The sequence below is a fragment of the Emys orbicularis genome, chromosome 12 (genome assembly GCF_028017835.1).
Source record: "Emys orbicularis isolate rEmyOrb1 chromosome 12, rEmyOrb1.hap1, whole genome shotgun sequence".
NCBI lineage: Eukaryota > Metazoa > Chordata > Testudines > Emydidae > Emys > Emys orbicularis.
The window spans coordinates 34,667,125-34,689,331 of NC_088694.1; the positions used below are offsets into that span (position 1 = coordinate 34,667,125).

At 44.4% G+C, this 22,207-nt stretch overlaps 3 protein-coding genes across 3 annotated transcripts in view; all 3 read right to left on the reverse strand.

Moving 5' to 3' along the window:
* Positions 1-22,207, reverse strand: part of LOC135886051 (cytosolic phospholipase A2 gamma-like) — a 979,292-nt gene that overhangs the window by 220,964 nt on the left and 736,121 nt on the right.
* LOC135885989 (olfactory receptor 5AP2-like) lies at positions 3,684-4,631 on the reverse strand. Its single transcript, XM_065413883.1, has one exon. It carries the CDS (start codon positions 4,629-4,631, stop codon positions 3,684-3,686), a length of 948 nt encoding a protein of 315 aa, XP_065269955.1.
* Positions 17,448-18,380, reverse strand: LOC135885999 (olfactory receptor 5A1-like). The gene has a single exon (XM_065413892.1). The coding sequence runs from the start codon at positions 18,378-18,380 to the stop codon at positions 17,448-17,450; it is 933 nt and encodes a 310-aa protein (XP_065269964.1).

Genomic DNA, 22,207 nt, shown 5'->3' on the forward strand with positions numbered 1-22,207 from the left:
AAGCAAGATAAAGATGCAATTCTTTCACTCTGTACCACACTGATAAGGCCTCAATTGTGTCCTGTTCAGGAAAGGTGGGGACAAATTGGAAAAAGTCCAGAGAAGAGCAGTAAAAATGATTAAAGGTCCAGAAAACATGACCTATGAGGGAAGATAGAAAAAAAAAGGGTTTGTTTAATCTGGAGAAGAGAAGACTGAGAGGGAAAATGATAAGAGATTTCAAGGACATAAAAGGTTGTTACAAAAGCAGGGAGAAAAGCTATTCCCCTTAACCACTTAGGATAGGACAAAATGCAATGGGCTTAAAGTGCAGCAAGGGTGCTGTAGACTGGACATTAGGAAAAGATTGTGGGATCTCCACCATTGGAGGTTTTTAAGAACAGCTCAAACACCTGTGAGGAAGGGTCTGATAAGGACATAGTCCTGCCTTGAGTTCAGAGGACTGGACTAGATCATAGAATCATAGAAGATTAGGGTTGGAAGAGACCTCAGGAAGTCATCTAGTCCAATGCCCTGCTCAAAGCAGGACCAACACCAACTAAATCATCCCAGCCAGGGTTTTGTCAAGCCGGGCTTTAAAAATCTCTAAGGCTGGAGATTCCACTACCTCCCTAGGTAACCCATTCCAGTGCTTCACCACCCTCCTAGTGAAATAGTTTTCCTAATATCCACCCTAGACCTCCCCCACTGCAACTTGAGACCATTTCTTCTTGTTCTGTCATCGGCCACCACTGAGAACAGCCGAGCTCCATCCTCTTTGGAACCCCCCCTCAGGTAGTTGAAGGCTGCTATCAAATCCTCCCTCACTCTTCTCTTCTGCAGACTAAACAAGCCCAGTTCCCTCAGCCTCTCCTCGCAAGTCATGTGCTCCAGCCCCCTAATCATTTTCATTGCCCTCCACTGGACTGTCTCCAATGTGTCCACATCCTTTCTGTAGTGGACACAAAACTGGACACAATACTCCAGATGTGGCCTCACCAGTGCCAAATAGATTGGAATAATCACTTCCCTCGATCTGCTGGCAATGCTCCTACTAATGCAGCCCAATATGCCGTTAGCCTTCTTGGCAACAAGGGCACACTGCTGACTTATATCAAGCTTCTCATTCACTGTAATCCCCAGGTCCTTTTCTGCAGAACTGTTGCTTAGCCAGTTGGTCCACAGCCTGTAGCTGTGCATGGGATTCTTCCTTCCAAAGTGCAGAACTCTGCACTTGTCCCTGTTGAACGTCATCAGATTTCTTTTGGCCCAATCCTCCATTTTTTCTAGGTCACTCTGGACCCTATCCCTACCCTCCAGCGTATCTACCCCATCATCGAGATCATTAATAAAGATGTTGAACAAAACCAGCCCCAGGACCGACTCTTGGGGCACTCCGCTTGATACCGGCTGCCAACTAGAGATTGAGCCATTGATCACTACCCATTGAGCCCGACAGTCTAGTCAGCTTTCTACCCATCTTATAGTCCATTCTTCCAATCCATACTTTCTTAACATGCTGGCAAGAATACTGTGGGGGATTGTATCAAAAGTTTTGCTAAATTCAAGATATATCATGTCCACTGCTTTCCCCATATCCATAGAGACATTTATCTCATCAGAGAAGGCAATCAGGTTTTTAATCAGGACCAGCTGAGGTCCCTTCCAGTCCTACTGTTCTATGATTCTGTTAATGGAAAAGACATTTCACGTGGATTATCTGAGTTTGTTTCAAAGCCAGGAACGTATGGACGTATTTTCACTGGGACTCACATGAGGCCTCCACACAGATTTTGCACCACGATAACTATTTTGATTAGTGGTGCGAATGTGTTATGGAAATAGTTATACCACTACACCTTCTCGTGCGGACACAGTTTACCAATTGATCACTTATTTCCCTTCCCATATGGGAAGGAACTATCCCACCAGAAGCAGCATCAAATCAATATCATTGCAACTACTTGGTGTAGACGAGTGGACACCTCATGTTGCCCCCTGGAGGACTTAGGGAAGCCAAGAACACAGCCCCTCACCTCAGTTTCCCTTCTTCATTCCCCATATAATGGAGGAATTTCACTGGTCTCAAGGTTTTCCCTGCAGGAGCCACTCTCACTCTCTGAAGTCTCACTCCAGCCTCCTGAGTTTGCCTTTTTCCCGAGCCCCCTTCTGCCCTTTATTGGAAATTGCCTGATTCCCCTCAGGTGGGGACCCTTCTCTTCCCTGGGCTGGCTTGGCCCCCGGCTGTCCAGCCCAAGGGCACACGGCCCTGTCATCGGCAGGGATGGGCAGATATAGGTAACATGGTGCACCTTCGATGTGTAGACAAGCCTTGCACATTTATTCCACACATCAGATATGAAGGGGACAGATAATGGGAGTTTTGACAACAGAGACGACAGAAAGAGAAGACTTACTTTAGTTCTTTTATTGCATGATGCTTTTTGTGTAAGACCCACAATAATTAGGGGCTCCTAGAAAAGGTAAAACACGAGAAGAAAATTGGTTTGGCTGTAAATGTACAGTCTGGGTTTTCCCATAAGAGGCCAATGTTAGGCACTAAGATCCTATGGAAAGTGAACAGAGGTTGAGCACCTAACACCCTTCGGTCCCATTGTCAATTACAACTGGACGTGGTGGAGCAGACAGCACACTGGACCGGGACTATGGACAGTTGGTTTCCTGCCACTAGCCCGCTGTGTGACTCTGGGCAGGTTAACATCACCTCTTTTTGCCTGAGTTTCCCCAGCTAATACACAAGGACAAGGGTATGGAGCTAGGGCTAAAATCACAAAGCTCCCACTTTAGGCACCTGAATCCCAGAATCTGGCCCCCCAGGATTCACAAACACAGCTCGGCTACTGGCAAACCCTGCAGGTACACAAGAGTTTGCAGCAAACGGGCTGTAGGTGACAATGGACATGCCCTCTGCAGCCCCGCAACAGGTATCCATAAGCTGAGGCACTGGAGTGATGTACAAACATGAGCAAGGTGGGTGATCCCCTACCTGACTCACCTGCAGGGCCCCATCCCAGAGGTCAGGTGCCCAGATGCATTGGAGAATCCCACTGGGCCCCCAATTATCTGGAAACAACTGGCCTAAAATCATTGCTGAAAAATAGGCAAATACGAGGCCTGTGCTGGTGTCCTGTGTTCTGGGGCACCAGTCGGAGGGTTTCCTTTGGGTTGTCTCTTCCTCTGAAGGGAGCCTGGGGATGAAATACACTCTAAGAAACAAAAGTTAATTATTCAATTTTCTAACGTTGGAGTTCCATGCTGACATTGTAACCCTATATTTTTAGAATGCAGGCATCTTACTTTTTTAAGGGTGTGTGTCTATCTAGAAGTATCACACCCTACCCAGAATAGATGCCCAGTGTTCTAGCTGAGTCCATTTCGCCTGCACCTTCTCACAGAGCACAATCTCCCATCATTCTCTGAACTTTGAGCAGCCACAAGTTCCAGTCTCCCACCAGTCCAGTAGTACACACCTGTGGCATCTTATATAGGTCCTAAAAGGACGGGGGTCACAGGTTTTAAGAGGTCTCTCCATCTCCCACTTTCTCCCACAGTTGTGACTCTTTAAGAGGAGGACTTGAAGACCAATGAAGCTCAGGGAAACATAACCTGGGACTACAGCAGGCTTTGCTTCAGGCCCTACCCAGTCCATGTTATATCTATTTTAACCCAAGCAAATTGACCAGTTAGCATGGTCCAAACATGAATTTCCTGCAAGCTTTCCTCAGGGCCTCCTGGACCTCTTTGTTTCTCAGGCTGTAAATGAGGGGATTGACCAGGGGAGTAAGGACTGTGTAGACGACAGAGAGAACTTTCTTGAAGTCACTCAGGATGTCGGTGGTTGGGAACATATAGACAATCAGCAGAGTTCCATAATAAATGCTCACCACAATGAGATGGGAGGAGCAGGTGGAAAAGGCCTTTTGCCTCCCGGTGGTGGATGGGATTCTCAGGATGGTGGTGATAATGCAGATGTAGGACATCAAGGTAAGCAGGAATGGGGCCAGTGAGAAAAGCAAGCTCACTGTGAAAGCCAACGTTTCCATGAGGTGAGGGTCATTGCAGGAGAGTTTTACAAGGGGGATGAAATCACAAAAAAAATGGTCAATACCATTGGGGCCACAGAACGTTAACTGTGATATGAACAATGTTGTTATGCTACTAAGAAGGAAGCCACCTATCCAAGAGCTACCTGCAAGCTGTAGGCAAGACCTGTCACTCATACGGGCTGCATAGTGTAGTGGATTGCATATTGCTAAATACCGATCATAAGACATCACCGACAGGAGAAGGCATTCTGTAGCAAGCATAGAAGCAAAGAAATAATATTGTGTAACACACCCATTGAATGAAATAGTCCTGTTCCTAGTCAGGAGACCAAACAGAACCCTGGGCAGGATGGTGGAGCTGTAGCAGGTCTCCAAGCAGGACAAGTTTCCCAGAAAGAAGTACATGGGGGTGTGAAGGTGCTGATCAGTCACAACTAGCACCATGATGAGGACATTCCCAGCCACGGTCGCAATGTAGATCACTAGGAACAGCAGGAAGAGGAGCTGCAGTTTAGGGAGATCCCCGAATCCCAGGAGGATGAATTCTGTGTTAGACGTTTGATTTCCCTTTTCTGGATTTGCCATGGGGTTTGTCTACGAGAAAGAAATTAACTGCAATGTAAATGAAAAGCAACGTTCACTCAATAAATCATCAGCACTGTTTTCATTGTCCCCCTCTGCTGGCTACTAGAACGATGGGTGAGTGGAGAATGGAGGCCAGGGGAGGGGAAATGTCATCTCGTGATCCCTGGGGCAGATTTCATATCTGAGCTGGCTGCAGGTTCAACAAAACTTTAATCTCTCACAACTTGTGTAATAACTTGACTGGTGGCATCAAGCACTCTAACACTATTGTGATGGGGCTTAGGTACAACAGTACAAAAACGTATTGCTTGAAATAGTCACACGTTTCACTGCCTGGTGTATGAAAGCAGAACAATGTCCTTTATAGATTGGAGATCCATGGGCCAAACAGGCCAAGATTTGATATTTTAGAGGAAGCCTCAACAAAGAAACAAACCAAGCAACTAAGGGTGGGACTTGCAGTGTGTGGGGAGCCAACTCCAAGTGAATTGAAGTGGAAATGGGCCGTCTAACTGTATTAGAGCCATATGAAAGTTTTTATCGTCAGACAGATGCCTCTCCTTCCCTAGGCCAAGATTTCATTGTCCTTCATTCGGACACTCTACATATAGAGACGTGATCTTCATTAAAAAAAAAAAAAAAAAAAAAAAAAAAAAAAGAACTCCAGCTGGAAACCACCATGTTAGCTAGAAATGGATTCTCTCTTGCAAGAAAAAAATTCTGTATAAAATTTGAAATTTGTAAGAAATGTGCTATTTTCATATTGTGAGAGGGATGTAGAACCCAAACTTCCATTTCATTGTCAATTCTGTGATTTCAAATGTTGGGGTTTTCATTCCAATTTTAATTATTTAAAAATGTATTTATCTATTTTTAATTGCATTTCTAGGTTATTTTTTTATTTTATATTACATTGTATTTTATAGTTATTTAAATTTATTTATATTATGTCATTTTTATATTATTTCATTTTATATTATTTCATAAAGCTCTACATAATAACTTCCTGGACAACATTTTGTAGAAATTGATATGTTCCCAGGGAACATTTTGATCTTGATGGACACATTTTCCATCAGAAGTTTTTATCAGCTCTACATTTTCTTCTTTGGTTAAAACAAAATTAATTCTTTCTCTGTTTGTGGCTGTCTAGTCTGCCCTTACTGTCTCTCTTGTCATTGCTGATCCTTAGAGAGACAAAGTGGGTGAGGTCATGTCTTTTATTAGACTGATTTACTAATCCTTATTAACTGCTCAGTAAGGCCCTGATCCTGCACAGAGTTATGCACAAGGTTATTTTTACACCCCAGGAATATTTCTGTTCTGTCAACTTCTCCCACTGAAGTCAGAGATAAAATTTCCACTGACTTCAAGGATGGGGCCCTTTGGTTCCAATGGGATTTGGACAGCTAATGCCTTTAGCCTTCTTTGAAACTTATAGCTCAGCTCGGCAGGATTCGATTTCCATTGACAGACATTGGTAAACGTCGATATCAGCTGACACCCTGAACCAACAACAAACTATATCAGTAACAGTCGGCGTTAGTGCTGCCTTCCCCACACCTTGCACTTGCAGAGATGATGTCACTGGCCCAGTGGCCGTGCACGGAGCCTTCTGCACCCAGCTGTCCTGGGAGTGAGCGAGTGGGGCTGGGACAGCAGAGCTGCTGAGGGCTCCCTGCACGGCTGTGGGGCCAGTGATACCCATCCCTTCAGGCACCAGGCACAGAGAAGGCTGCCAGAGCCGAGAGCCCCAGCCTGATCTGCGAGGAGGAGGAGGAGGAGGAAGAGGAGTGCCTCGCTGTGGGCCCAGCACTGTTGAATGGCTGAATGGCTTCTGCCCATGGACAGAGCCATCCAACAACAGGGTCAGAGCAGCTGCCTTCCCTGCCCCTTGCGCTGGTGTCTTGGATCCCTCGGTAGTGCAGGGAGCCACCAGTATCTCCGCTGTCACTGCTGGGAGTCCCCCCGTACCCCCGTTGTCAGTCCTACCCCAAACGCACCCCCATTGAATTTTCCCACATAGGCCAAAATTAAATTAGTTAATAACTGGGGGGGGAAATCCTTAATAAAAATCAATATTAGTGGTCCAAATCACAAAAATAAAATCTCATTCTGCTAAGCCTGCTCATAATCAATGTCTCCTCCCCGGGCACTGTGCACAGCAGCAGCTATCAGCTCTGCATTACCCACCTCACCTCGCTGAACTCTCAGCGCCCCGTCCAGGCCAGTGCCACCAAGAAAAGTAAACTCTTTTGCGTAGCACATAGAAGAGGTTAGAGAGGAAGGAAGGCTGCTCTAGAGTTTGAAGTGTTGGCCTTGGACTCAGCAGATGTTGGTTCATTTCCCTGCTTCATCACCAGCTCCCTGTGTGATTTTGAGGCCAGATTTCCAAAGGCCGGTAGGTACCTAACAATGCACATATAGGCACCTGAGTAGCGGCCATACCTAATGCCCATCGATTTCCAATCCCACTGGGGGGGTCTGCGTCTTGAGGTGCCCAATATACATCCATAAATCTGCCCCTCTGTGCAACAGGTCCCGTTTGTGAAGCAGAGGTAATAGCATCACACTGGGTGGTGGGAGGATAGATACATTCAAGGCAGTGAGGTGCCCAGATACCAGGGTGATGGGGGCCAGATAAGGATAGGGTTACCAGATAGCAACTGTGGAAAAACGGGACAGGGGGTAGGGCGTAAAAGGCACCTATATAAGAAAAAGTCCCCAAAAATGGGACTGTCCCTTTAAAAATGGGGCATCTGGTCACCCTAGGTAAAGACCTAGGATAGACGTGACCTGTCAGGTCTTTCCTTTTCCCAAATTCAGTCATTTTGCTTTGGGTTGAGAGTTTAAGAGAGATCAGTGCCCAGTTCCCCTTGGATTCCAGTGGGGTTAGTAACCTCGCAAACCTATATTGCTTCAAACTCCTCAAGATTCAAGGAGCAGGGAGGAAAAGGTTGACTTACCTGTAAGGTGGGTCTGTCAGCAGCTGGGGTCTCTGTTGTCACTTCCTCATGCAGCATTTCAAGAACCAGGATCCAGGTTACTCAGCCTGTTTTCCATCCACACTGCATTCACCTACTTCCTCACGCCAAGTAACTGGAATGACAACCTAGAAAAGCTACTGAGGGTCCGTTCCATCTCTGGTAACTTAACCCTGTGCCTCATACCCTCTGTTAAATGGGGAACATCTTTTCTGATTCATTATATATCCTTCTGTGGGAAGAGACAGTCTCCCGAGGCACGTCTGCTGTGGGGAAAGCAACAGGCAAGGGGAAGTTAGTGTTTGGTTTATTTCTAGACAATGTTGGTAGAGTCAGACTTCTAGTCTCAAAGGAAAAGTCCTGGAGAGAGAAAAAACATTTCATCCTAAAACAAATCTCTGCTTACTGGATGAATGTTATTCCCATTGTGAAGAAATTATTCTGCTGCCTATGTCCCAGTGTCTTAGTTACCAAGGCTTAGCAGCCTAAGTCTCACTGAAAGTCAACAAGGCTCCTATGTCACTTCTGAAGTTCTCTTACATGTTTTTGAAAACGTTACCCAACTTTTCCTCAGATAAAATGCAGATAGAACAGGGTGCTTTACATATGTAGGTTGGGATTTTCAAAAACGGGTAACATACACAACAAGCACCCAACTGCCACTGAATTGCTAGAAGAGTTCGGCCTTTTCTCCCTTTCTCTTCTTGGATAATTTTGTGTCACCAAAGCTTTGTTCTTCATAATGCCCAATTCTGAATATTTGTGGCTCACATAATGGCTTTTTAAAAAAAAAGAGGTTTCTTGTTTGTTATTTAATTAACCGGACAAAAATATAGCAGTTATGGATGAAATCTTATTGCTTAGCTCTTTGAAGGGTACGACTGAATATAGGGCCAGAATATATTAAAAAGGGACAGACCTGAATCATCATGAAGCTTGGCTTACATTTTTAATTCCACGTTTTAACTTCAAATGTTAAATTCCAAGTTTATCAACTCTTAATCACTTAATATTTTAACTAAACAATATGTTAACTAAAATCACTGTTTTAATGTTACTGCTGTCCATGTGTCATTCCCCATGATCAGGTGTGATCGAGAGATCCTAAGAATGGACACAAAACACTGGTCTGAAACCCTGGTTGACCCTTAGTGCCCATTATACAGTGCAGACGCCCCTTCCTCGTCCCTCAGCTTCTGTTATCCCCTAGTGCCCATTATACAGTATTGCTGAACGTTCCCATCCCTGACCCTCTGCTGCCCCCTATTTCTCATTATACAGTACACCGGACATTAAGGGGACAGATAACGGGAGGTCTGACAAGAGAGACAACAGAAAGAGAAGACTCAGTTTAGTTCTTTTATTGCACAATGCTTTTGGTGACAGAGACGCAGTTACTAGGGTCACTGAGAAAATGGAGGAACACGTGAAGGAATTGGTAGAAAACATCCCCTGGGAAAGTTCTCAGGATAGTGGTTTGGCTGTAAATGAACAAGCTGGGTTTTCCCATAAAAGGCTGATGTTAGGTACCCAAATCCTATGAACAGTGAATGGCAGTTGGACTCCTCACACCCTTTGGTCCCATTGTCAAATACAATTGGATGAGGTGGAGCAGACAGGGCACTGGACTGGCAATCTGGATAGTTGGTTTCCTGCCACCAGCACACTGAATGATTCCGGCCCTCTGGGATTCACACACCCAGCTTGCCTGCTGGCAAACCCTGCAGGTACCCAAGTGTTTGCAATAAATGGGCCATAGGTGCCTCTGGCCGTGCCCTGTGGAGCCCCACACCAGGCATCCGGATGCCGAGGCCCCAGAGCGATGCACAAACCTGGGGAAGTTGCGCATTCCCCTGCCTGACTCTCCTCCAGGGCCCCATCCGACAGGGCAGGTGTCCAGAGGCTTTGAAAAATCCCACTTGGACCCCAAATATCTGGAAACAACTGGTCTTAAACTGTTGCTGAAAATGAGCAAATAAGAGGCCTGTGCTGGTGTCCTCTGTTCTGGGGCACAGGTCAGAGGGTTTCCTTTGGCTTTTCTCTTCCTTTGAATGAAGCCTGGGGATGAAATACACTATGAAAAAAAAATTAATTATTCAATTTTGTAACAGTAGAGTTCCATGCTGACATTGCAACCCTGTATTTTTAGAATGCAGGCATCTTATTTGTTTAGTGGTGTGTGTGTATATATCTACACACCCTACACAGAATAGGTGCCCAGTGTTCCAGCTGAGTCCATTTCACCTGCACCCTCTCACTGAGCACAATCTCCCCTCATTGTCTGGGCTTTCAGTAGCCACAAGTTCAAGTCTTCCACCAGCCCAGTATTATCCAACTGTTGCATCTTATATGGGCCATAAAAACGATGGAGTCACAGGTTTTCACAGGTCTCCCCATCTCCACTTTGTCCCAGGGCTGTGACTTTGTAAGATCATGACTTGAAGACCAATGAAGCTCAAGGAAAGACGACCTGGGGCTACAGCAGGCTTTGGTTCAGGCCCTACCCAGCCCATGTTATATCTATTTTAACACAAGGAAATTAACCGATTAGCATAGTCCAAGCATGAATTTCCTGCACGCTTTCCTCAGGGCCTCCTGGACCTCTTTGTTTCTCAGGCTGTAGATGAGGGGATTGACCAGGGGAGTCAGGACTGTGTAGATGACAAAGAGAACTTTCTTGAAGTCACTCAGGAGGTCGGTGGTTGGGAACATATTGACAGTCAGCAGAGTTCCATAATAAATGCTCACCACAATGAGGTGGGAGAAGCAGGTGGAAAAGGCCTTTTGCCTCGTGGTGGTGGACAGGATTCTCAGGATGGTGGTGATGATGCAGATGTAGGACATCAAAGTAAGAAGGAATGGAAACAGTGAGAAAATGCAGCTGAGTGCAACAGTCACCATTTCTGTCTGCTGAGGGTCATTGCAGGAGAGTTTTACAAGGGGGATAAAATCACAAAAAAAAAAAGGTCAATACCGTTGGGGCCAAAGAACTTTAACTGAGATATCGATAACTTTGTTATTCTATTACCTAGGAAGCCACATATCCAGGAGACACCTGTGAGCTTCAGTCAAGACCTGTCACTCATACGGGCTGCATAGTGTAGTGGATTACATATTGCTAAATAACTATCCTGTGGCGGGGCTGCGGTGGGAGCTAGGGCCCTGCGCTTCTGACCCATGTCAGGCCTGCGTTGGGAGCAGGAGCCGTGCAACCCCAACCTGCGGAGGGGCTGCGGCTAGAGCCAGGGCTGTGCACCCCCAACCCATGGCGGGGCTGTGCCCGGAGCTGGGGCCATATGCCTCTGACCCGTGGCTTCCTCAAGCTGTGTATCCCCCTACCCCCATGGCTCCAGTGGGATGAGGGCTGTGAGCCTGTGGCTGCCCCCATGTGTCCCGATATTTTATTCTTGTCATCTGGTCACCCTATGACTGGGCCCTATAGAATACACCGAAATTACTTTACACTACCTGTTGGGTGGAGCTGGCTGGAGTGGGAGCCAGTGGCTTTTCTGTGTGGGTGGTGAGAGTGGGGGTGAAAGGTGTGGCTCTGGTGCCATTTTCGACTGACCAACAGGGAGGAATTGGTTGTGAATCTGAAGGAGGAAGGCAATTCTGGGAGAAAGTGTTAGTGAAATGACAGATTTCATGAGTGTAAGGAAAAGAAGGCGTTCTGCCATTTCATATCGGAATTCCTTCAGGACTCTTAGATGAATGCCACCAGGTCCTCATGACTTATTACTGTTTAATTTATCAATTTGCTCCAAAACCTCCTCTATCGACACCTCAGTCTGGGACAGTTCCTCTGATTTGTCACTTAAGGTGAGGGGATCTTGCTCCCATCTTCTGCAGTTCAGACTGGTGCAAGGATTTCATTTAGCTTCTTGGCAACCGCTGTGTCTTCACTGAGTGCTCCTTTAGTACCTTCATTTTTCAATGGCCCCACTGATTATTTATCAGACTTCCTGTTTCTGATGTAATTATATTGAATAATTTTCTATCCTCTGCAATTTTTGCCACCTTACTGTTCACCTCTTTTTCTAGGTCTTTGATGAATATGTTGAATAGCTCAGGTCCCAGGACAGACCCCACTATTTACCTCTTTCCATGATGAAAACTGACTATTTATTCATATCCTCTCTTTCCTATCCTTTAACCAGTTATTGACCCATGGCAGAACCTTCCTTCTTATCCTCTGGCTCCTTAGTTTGCTGTAGTGCCTTTGGTGAGGGAACTTGTCAAAGGCTTTCTGAAAGTTTGAGTATGCTATATCCCTTGGATCATCCTTGTCCATATGCTTGTTGACTCCCTGAAAGAATTCTAATAGATTGGTGAGGCATGATTTACCTTTACAAGAGCCGTGATGAGTCTTCCCCAACATACTGTTCTTATCTATGTCTCTAATAACTTTATTCTTTACTATAGTTTCAACCAATTTGTATGATCCACAAGTTTGGCTTACCAGCCTGTAATTGCCAGGATTGCCTCTGGAAGCTTTTTTTAACAATAGGCATTACATTAGCTACCCTCCAGTCATCTGTACAGAGGCTTACTTAACCTACTTAACTTACTTAACATATCAAAGTTAGTAGTTCTGCAATTTCATGAGTTCCTTCAGAGGGAACAGGGGATAGATTAGTAGATCGCACTGTCACCAGGCAAAGGCAGGTTTACGTGATTGGGGACTCCTTACTGAGGAGGTTAGACAGGCCTGTGACCAGGGCGGACCCAGAGAACAGAAGGGTGTGCTGTCTACCGGGCGCTAAGATACGGGATGTGGACCTGCGGTTGAAAAGGATCCTAAAAGGAGCAGGTAAGAACCCCTTGATCATCCTTCACGTAGGAACGAATGACACGGCTAGGTTCTCGCTGGAGAGAATCAAGGGAGATTATGCCAGGCTGGGGAAGACGCTTAAGGAAATCGAGGCTCAGATCATCTTCAGTGGGATTCTGCCTGTTCCTAGAGAAGGGCAGCAAAGGGGTGACAGGATTGTGATGATAAATAGTTGGCTAAGGGAGTGGTGCTATAAAGAGGGCTTTGGGATGTATGGCCACTGGGAGGCTTTCGGGGACAGAAAACTATTCTCACGGGATGGACTTCACCTAAGTAGGGAAGGAAATAGACTTCTGGGAGGGAGGCTGGCTCATCTCATCAAAAGAGCTTCAAACTAGGAATTTGGGGGAGATGGTTGGGAGATGTCCAGTTAATCCCCACACCAGATTATAACATTGAGAGGGAGGACGATGAGATAAGAACGGATATAGCCGGGGGGAAGAGATTGGACATAAGGAGGAGGGGGAGGATGGATACTAGACTAATAGGTCATACTGGCGGTACAGTGTCCGTATCAAATTGGACAACGAATGTGAGAGAGGCCAAACGGCATAAATTAAGATGTTTATACACCAATGCGAGAAGCCTAGGTAACAAAATGGAGGAATTGGAACTCCTGGTCCGAGAAATGAAACCGGATATCGTAGGAATAACCGAAACGTGGTGGAACGGTAGTCATGACTGGAGTACAGGTATGGAAGGGTATGTGCTGTTTAGGAAAGACTGGAACAAAGGCAAAGGTGGGGGAGTAGCATTGTATGCCAATAATGAGGTAAACTGTAAAGAAATAATAAGTGATGGAATGGATAAGACGGAGTCTGTCTGGGCAATACTCACACTGGGTAAAAGAACTACTAGAGCCTCCCCTGGGATAGTGCTTGGGGTGTGCTATAGACCGCCGGGATCTAGCCTGGATATGGACAGAGAACTCTTTAATGTTTTTAGGGAAGTAAATACTAATAGGAACTGTGTAATCATGGGAGACTTTAACTTCCTGGATATAGATTGGGGAACAAATGCTAGTAACAATAATAGGGCTCAGATTTTCCTAGACGTGATAGCTGATGAATTCCTTCATCAAGTAGTTGCTGAACCGACGAGGGGGGGGATGCCATTTTAGATTTGGTTTTGGTGAGTAGTGAAGACCACGTTGAGGAAATGGTTGTAGGGGACAACCTTGGCTCGAGTGATCATGAGCTAATTCGGTTTAAACTAAATGGAAGGATTAACAGAATTAAATCGGAGACTAAGGTTTACGATTTCAAAAGGGCTAACTTTAATAAATTAAGATGACTAGTTAGGGAAGTGGATTGGACTAACATATTTATGGATCTAAAGGCGGAAGGCGCCTGGGATTATTTCAAGTTGAAGTTGCAGGAGCTGTCGGAGGCCTGTATCCCGAGAAAGGGAAAACGGTTCGTGGGCAGGAGATTTAGACCGAGCTGGATGAGCGAGCGTCTCAGAGGGGTGATTAAGAAAAAACAGAAAGCGTACAAGGAGTGGAAGATGGGAGGGATCAACAAAGAAACCTACCTTATTGAGGTCAGAGCATGTAGAGATGGAGTGAGAAAGGCCAAAAGCCGTGTAGAGTTGGACCTTGCGAGGGGAATTAAAACCAATAGTAAGAGGTTTTATAGCCATATAAATAGGAAGAAAACAAAGAAAGAAGAAGTGGGACCACTTAAGCCTGTAGATGGAGTGGAGATTAAGGATAATCTAGGCATGGCACAATGTCTAAACGAATATTTTGCATCAGTTTTTAATGAGGCTAATGAAGGGCTTAGGAATAGTGGCAGCGTGACGGATGGGAATAAAGGAGGGGGGGTTGACATTACCGTATCCGAGGTAGAAGCCAAATTCGAACAGCTTAATGGGACTAAATTGGACGGACCGGATGATCTTCATCCGAGAATATTAAAGGAACTGGCGTGAGAAATTGCAAGCCCGTTAGCGATAATTTTTAATGAATCGGTAAACTCGGGGGTGGTACCCTTTGACTGGAGAATAGCTAATGTGGTTCCTATTTTCAAGAAGGGGAATAAAAGTGACCCGGGTAACTACAGGCCTGTTAGTTTAACATCTGTAATATGCAAGGTCTTGGAAAATTTTTTGAAGGAGAAAGTAGTTAAGGACCTTGAGGTCAATGGCAATTGGGACAAATTACAACACGGTTTTACGAAAGGTAGATCGTGCCAAACCAACCTGATCTCCTTCTTTGAGAAAGTAACAGATTTTTTAGATAAAGGAAATGCGGTGGATCTAATATACCTCGATTTCAGCAAAGTGTTTGATACGGTACCGCATGAGGAATTATTGGTTAAATTGGAAAAGATGGGGATCGATATGAAAATCCAGAGGTGGATAAAGAACTGGTTAAAGGGGAGACTGCAGCGGGTCGTACTGAAAGGTGAACTGTCAGGTTGGAGGAAGGTTACCAGTGGAGTTCCTCAAGGTTCGGTTTTGGGTCCGATTTTATTTAATCTATTTATTACTGACCTCGGAACCGAATGTAGGAGTGTGCTGATAAAGTTTGCGGATGACACAAAGTTGGGAGGTATTGCCAATTCGGAGAAGGATCGGGATATCCTGCAGAGAGATTTGGATGACCTTGTAAACTGGAGTAATAGTAATAGGATGAAATGTAATAGTGAGAAGTGTAAGGTTATGCATTTAGGGATGACTAACAAGAATTTTAGTTATAAGCTGGGGACGCATCGGTTGGAAGTAACGGAAGAGGAGAAGGACCTCGGAGTCCTGGTTGATCGCAGGATGACTATGAGTTGGCAATGTGACGTGGCCGCGAAAAAAGCTAATGCTGTCTTGGGATGCATTAGGCAAGGTATTTCTAGTAGGGATAAGGAGGTGCTGGTTCCGTTATACAAGGCACTGGTGAGACCTCATTTGGAGTACTGTGTGCAGTTCTGGTCTCCCATGTTTAAAAAGGATGAATTCAAACTGGAACGGGTACAGAGAAGGGCCACTAGGATGATCCGAGGAATGGAAAACCTGTCGTATGAAAGGAGACTGGAGGAGCTCGGTTTGTTTACCTTAACCAAAAGAAGGCTTAGGGGGGATATGATTGCTCTCTTTAAATATATCAGAGGGATAAATACCAGAGAGGGAGAGGAATTATTTCAGCTCAGTACTAATGTGGACAGGAGAACAAATGGATATAAACTGGCCGTCGGGAAGTTTAGGCTTGAAATTAGACGAAGGTTTCTAACCATCAGAGGGGTGAAGTTCTGGAACAGCCTTCCGAGGGAAACAGTGGGGGCGAAAGACCTCTCTGGCTTTAAGATTAAGCTTGATAAGTTTATGGAGGGGATGGTTTGATGGGATAATGTGATTTTAGTCAATAGGTCAATAACTTACCATCGCTGGTAATTAGTAACAATGGTCAATGATGAGATATTAAAAGTTACTACAGAGAACTTTTTACAGAGGGTCTGACTGGAGAATCTTGCCCGCATGCTCGGGGTTCAGCTGATCACCATATTTGGGGTCGGGAAGGAATTTTCCTCCAGGGTAGATTGGCAGAGGCCCTGGAGGTTTTTCGCCTTCCTCCACAGCATGGGGCAGGGGTCACTTGCTGGGCAGGGGTCGCTTGCTGGAGGATTCTCTGTGACTTGAAGTCTTTAAATCATGACTTGGGGACTTCAACAGCTGAGTCAAGGGAGAGAATTATTCCAGGAGTGGGTGGGTCAGTTTTTGTGGCCTGCATCATGCGGGAGGTCAGACTAGATGATCATAATGGTCCGTTCTGACCTTAAAGTCTATGAGTCTATGAGAATTCTTGGATAAATAAAATCTGGTCCTGGTGCCTTATTACTGCTAAATTTATCAGTTTGTTCCAAAACCTCCTCTATCAACACCTCAATGTGGGACAGTTCTTCTGAGCTGTGACCTAAGCTGTGAGGCTCTCCCTCCCATTCTCTACAGTGAAGACCATTGCAAAGAATTCATGTAGCTTGACCACAACAGCAATGTCTTGCTTGAGTGCTCATTTAGCACCTTGATCATCCAGGGAGACCTCTGATTGTTTGTCAGACTTCATGTTTCTCATGTACTTTTATTTTCTATAAGTTTTTGTGTCATTAGCTAATTGTCAATCAGTTACTCCCTGAATGGCCTAGGCAAACATCCAAGAGAGAGAAAATGCTCAGTGCCACCTCTGAGTCCTGGCTCACCCCATCGAATAGCCCCTCTCCAGCCATGGTCAGCCCTGAAGCTTCAGAGGAAGAAGTGAAAAAAAAAAGCCCTCCTGGAATATGTTGATGTGGGGGGATCCCCTTCCTGACCTGTTCTGATGTCTTGCTGAAACCCTGAAGCATGACTGCTGGGAACAAAAGACAAACAATCAGAAGCATGCCCCAGTACTGCTGAGCCCTGCCCCCCACCATCACAAGAAATGCCATCTTACAGCCACACTCATAAATTTATCCATCTCTCTCGTAAAAGTGATTAAGTTGTGTGTCCCTACAGCTCTTATTGGAAGATTTTTTCCAGAAACTCAAACCCTCTGGTGGTGAGAAACCTTCTAATTTCCATCTTGAATTTGTTCATAGCCAGTTATACCCATTTGTTTTTATACGAACAAGGAGACAGAATTAGGAGGAGGAGCTCCCATATAACTTTTACCCAGTGGTTAGGGTAGTCACCTGGGATGGGGGAGACCTCCACTTCATGTGTCTGATGAGCAGAAATGATTTAAACAGGGATCTGTCACCTCCCCTGTGCGTGTCCCGACCACTGGAATAAGGGATATCTCTCTCAATTTCTCCTGTTCAAGTCCCTGTGTGTCTAGCACCCCTCCACCCCCACCCACCCATTGGTTCCAAAGAAGCTATGATGATAAGTCCAATTAACTTCAATGGATCTACACTAATTTATACCAGTCGAGGATTTGTCCCATAGTGTCGGTCAGCTACTTGAGCTGAGAATGTCCCGAACACTAGTTACCAACAAATCTATGCTCTCTGATTACTAAAAAAAAGAACATTGCTACTTGGGAAACCAGAATTTCCCCAATATTTTCCCTACAGCTGTTTTCACCTCCTTGTTTTTCAGGCTGTAGATGATGGGGTTTAACATAGGGGTCAAGATGCTGTACTGGACGGAGACCATTTCATCCAGAAGCACAGAGGAGACTGAGCTGGGTTTTGTGTACTGGAAAAAACCTGTCACGTACAATAAGCCAACCACAATCAGGTGGGAGCTGCAAGTGGAGAAGGTTTTTTGCCTGCCCTCCGCAGAGGGTATTCTCAGGATGGTGGCAATAACATGAACGTAGGAGATCAGGGTGAAGAGGAAGGAGCTTGATCCAAATATCACAGCAGAAGTGAGAAGCACCACTTGATTGGTGAGGGTCTCAGTGCAGGACAGTTGTAATAGACGAGGGAGCTCACAGTTGAAATGGCGGATTTGATTGGGCCCACAGAAATGCAACCTGAGGGCAAAAATGGTGTTAAGCAGGGCATAGAAGAATCCGATGGTCCATGCACCACTCACCAGCTGAACACAGATCCCTTTCCTCATTATCTCCATGTAATGCAATGGGTCACAGATGGCAGCATAGCGGTCATATGCCATAGCTGAGAGAATGAAAAGTTCTGCAGAACCTGAGAGGATGATGAAGAACATCTGAGCAAGGCAGCCATTGACAGAAATAGTTCTGTGCTCTGCTAGGAAGTTCATCAGCATTTTAGGCACTGTGACTGAGGAATAGCAGATATCAGTAAAGGATAAATGGAAGAGGAAGAAGTACATGGGGGTGTGAAGGTGAGAATCAGCTCTTATCACCACCATGATCAGTATGTTCCCAACCAGAGTAACCAGGTAAATAACTAAAAACACCAGGAAGAGGAAAATCTGCATCTGTTGGTCACTGGAAAGTCCCAGGAGAATAAATTCAGTCACTGTGGTTTGATTTTCCATTGATATTTATTCAAGAAAACTGTGACCTGTAAGAACATAAATAAATAAATTAAGAAAAGCCATGAAATTAACAGATGTAATAAAAATGAATTGAAATGGCTTGTGCAGATAATCTGATCAATAGGATGAATGTAAAACGAGCCCTATTCCAGTATGTAAATCATTATTTTTTTAAATTGACAAAATTTATAGAAAGAGATAGCAAGAAGCTGGTTGGAATTTGTGTGTTTTAGATTGACAATGATTTAGGCACTTACCTCTACTTTAAGTACCCAAATCCTCAATCAGGTCCAAAAGTAAGGAGCTATTGGAGAAAGTGAACTGGATACTGGGTCTCCTAGATTTGGGATGAGGGCCTCAAACACTGGGCTATAAAGTTATCCACTTTTTTCCTGTTTCTCTATGGCCTAATGACTTTTTAATCTATACCTCTAACATATATAGATATACAGCTTTTTTACTCCAGCTGGGGATCTGGCCGCTTTACTCCAATGGAGCTATGGCTGATTCACACTCACTGGGGATCTGGCCAATTCTATAAGAAGTACATCTTTGTCTGTTACCTGTGGTAATTTTTTTGAGTATTAAGTATCTATAGTATCTTCATGGATTCATCATCATCATCATCAACCCCTTGAGACTTTGAAATACTGGTTTGGGACCCAGCCTGGTATAGGTTGACAACCCAACCAAATACAGAAGATACAGACAAATTGATAAATATTATTAATGCCATAAAGAGGGCTTGAGAAGAGCTTACAACATAATCCGAGAGCAAACTAGATTAAAAATGTGCGAGGAATTTTTTTTTTAAAAGTACAATAGAGGAATATACAGAAAAATCAAAGAAAAAGTAGCTGAGATGCTGTAATTGAGAGAACTGAAAAGTGGAAGGCCCATGGGATGCATGAACTCTGGCTGTAATGCCTTACTTTTCTAAGGAAGCTTGTTTGCTTTCCAATCACCCTGCACTTAAATGTGTGTCTTCCCCCAGCAATATCTCTATCTCTTTAGGTCACCAGCTGGGCTTGAACCCTCGGTGTACAGCACTCAGAATCTGCACCTCCACATCCTGAGCTAAAGGAGGATCTCTAAAAGAACTAGCCCTCCAAATTCAAGCTACAACAGAAAAAAAAACCCAAGATCTTGTCTAGCATTGAAACCCAGGCTCTTTCAGACCCTAAGCAAGGTTCACATTCCTAGGCCAACAAGGCACCCACTACAGCACATGCCTTATTTGAACAGTTTAACAGATGTTTGAAGGCTGGGTTCCTGAGATGGATAGTGACAGGAGCAACTCTTCTCAAACAAAAAAACAAAAACAAAAACAAAACAAAAAAGAAGAAGAAGGCTGCAGTGATCCCATGAATTATAGACTAGCCATGTGTTTTTCAACTATATAGAAATTTCTATCAACAATTCTGGCAAAGAAGATGTGGGTGGAGAGTGCCAGCTCACAATTTGCTCCTGAGCAAAAAGGCAGCACAGTAAACCTGAAAGGTACAAGGGAACACCTCAAGCTGAACAGGAGGATCACAGAAGATACAAAACAAAGAAATAAAAGAATTAGCGATTGAGTGGGTAGGCTACCAGAGAGCATACAACAGCGTTCCACAATCATGGATCACAGAGACACTGAAAATGCCTAAAGTTCATTCAAAGATCATTTTCTTTCTACAGCAATTTATGTTAAACTGGAACACTCAATTCTAGCAGAAAGGGACTCTTATTGATGAGATCCAAATTAAAAAAGTAATCTTTGAAGGGTATCTTTGAAGTCTCAGGGAAGAAGAACATCCAACTGGAGCAGAAGGAAATAATCCCATAGTTGGGACCCTCCTTCCAGATGATGTTGTGTTATCCTTTCACACTGAGGATACCTCTCCGGGGGAGGGAATCCCAGTTATTAGGAAGAGACAGGTATTAGTAATGGGTGATTCAGTCATTAGAAACATAGATAGCTGGGTTTGCAATGATGGGGAGAACCGCGTACTGACTTGCCTGCTTGGTGCAAAGGTTGCACATCTCTCAAGACATCTAGATAGACTTATGTGTAATGCTGGGGAGGAGCCGGTGGTTGTGGTACATGTAGGTACCAATGACATAGGGAAGGATAGGAGAGAGGTCCTGGAGGCCAAATTTAGGCTGCTAGGTAAGAGATTGAAGTCCAGGACCTCCATGGTAGAATTCTCTGAAATGCTTCCAGTTCCACATGCAGGGCCAGTTAGACAAGTAGAACTGCAGGGTCTCAATGTGTGGATGAGACGATGGTGTAGGGAGGAGGGGTTTAGATTTACTAGGAACTGGGGAAATTTTGGGGAAAGGGGGAGCCTATACAGGAAGGATGGGCTCCACCTAAACCAAAATGGAACCAGATTTCTGGCACTTAAAATTAAAAAGGCCATAGAGCAATTTTTAAACTAAGGGCTGGGGGAAAGCCAACAGGTGAGGAGGAGTACGTGGTTCAAATGGAGACAACCCCTAGGGGAGGATCTATTAATGGAGATTTTCTGTGTCCTAGTAAGGAGGAGAGGATGGAAGATGATTAAAATACAGGTAGGATCTGATGATAAACAGTCAAATGAAAAAAAGTCCCATTCAATTACATCATGTACAGGGAGACAGCTAAAAAGTGACAAGTTTTTAAAGTGCTTATATACCAGTGCTAGAAGTCTAAATAATAAGATGGGTGAACTAGAGTGTCTCATATTAAATGAGGATATTGATATAATAGGCATCACAGAAACTTGGTGGAATGAGGAAAATCAATGGGACACAGTAATACCAGGGTACAAAATATATTGGAAGGACAGAACAGGTGGTGCTGGTGGGAGAGTGGCACTATATGTGAAAGAAAGCATAGAATCAAATAAAGTAAAAATCTTAAATGAACCAAACTGTACCACAGAATCTCTATGGATAGTAATTCCATGCTCGAGTAATAAGAATATAGCAGTAGGGATATACTACCGACCACCTGACCAGGATGGTGATAGTGACTGTGAAATGCTCAGGGAGATTAGAGAGGCTATAAAAAAAAATCAATAATAATGAGAGATTTCAAGTATCACCATATTGACTGGGTACATGTCACCTCAGTAAGGGATGCAGAGATAGTTTCTTGACACCTTAAATGACTGCTTCTTGGTGCAGTTAGTCCAGGAACCCACAAGAGGAGAGGCAATTCTTGATTTAGTCCTACGTGGAGCTCAGAATCAGGTCCAAGAGGTGAACATAGCTGGACCACTTGAGAATAGTGACCATAATATAATTAAATTTAATATCCCTGTGGCAGGAAAAACACCACAGCAGCCCAACACTGTAGCATTTAATTTCAGAAAGGGTAACTACACAAAAATTAGGAGGTTAGTTAAACATAAATTAAAAGGTACAGCACCAAAAGTAAAATCCCTGAAATCTGCATAGAAACTTTTAAAAGACACCATAGGAGAGGCTCAACTTAAATGTACACCCCAAATTAAAAAAAAAAACATAGTAAGAGAACCAAAAAACTGCCACCATGGCTAAACAACAAAGTAAGAGAAACAGTGAAATGCAAAAAGGCATCCTTTAAAAAGTGGAAGTTAAATCCTAGTGAAGAAAATAGAAAGGAGCATAAACTCTGGCAAATGAAGCGTAAAATTATAATTAGGAAGGCCAAAAAAAGAATTTGAAGAACAGCTAGCCAAAGAATCAAAAATTAATAGCAAAAAAAAAGGTTAAGTACCTCAGAAGCGGGAAGCCTGCTAAACAACCAGTGGGGCCACTGGATGATCGAGATGCTAAAGGAGCATTCAAGGATGATAAGGCCATTGCGGATAAACTAA

What these genes read in the sequence shown, in the direction of transcription:
- LOC135885989 (XM_065413883.1), bottom strand. Translation starts at nt 4,631, where the DNA reads ATGGCAAATCCAGAAAAGGGAAATCAAACGTCTAACACAGAATTCATC.
- LOC135885999 (XM_065413892.1), bottom strand. Translation starts at nt 18,380, where the DNA reads ATGGAAAATCAAACCACAGTGACTGAATTTATTCTCCTGGGACTTTCC.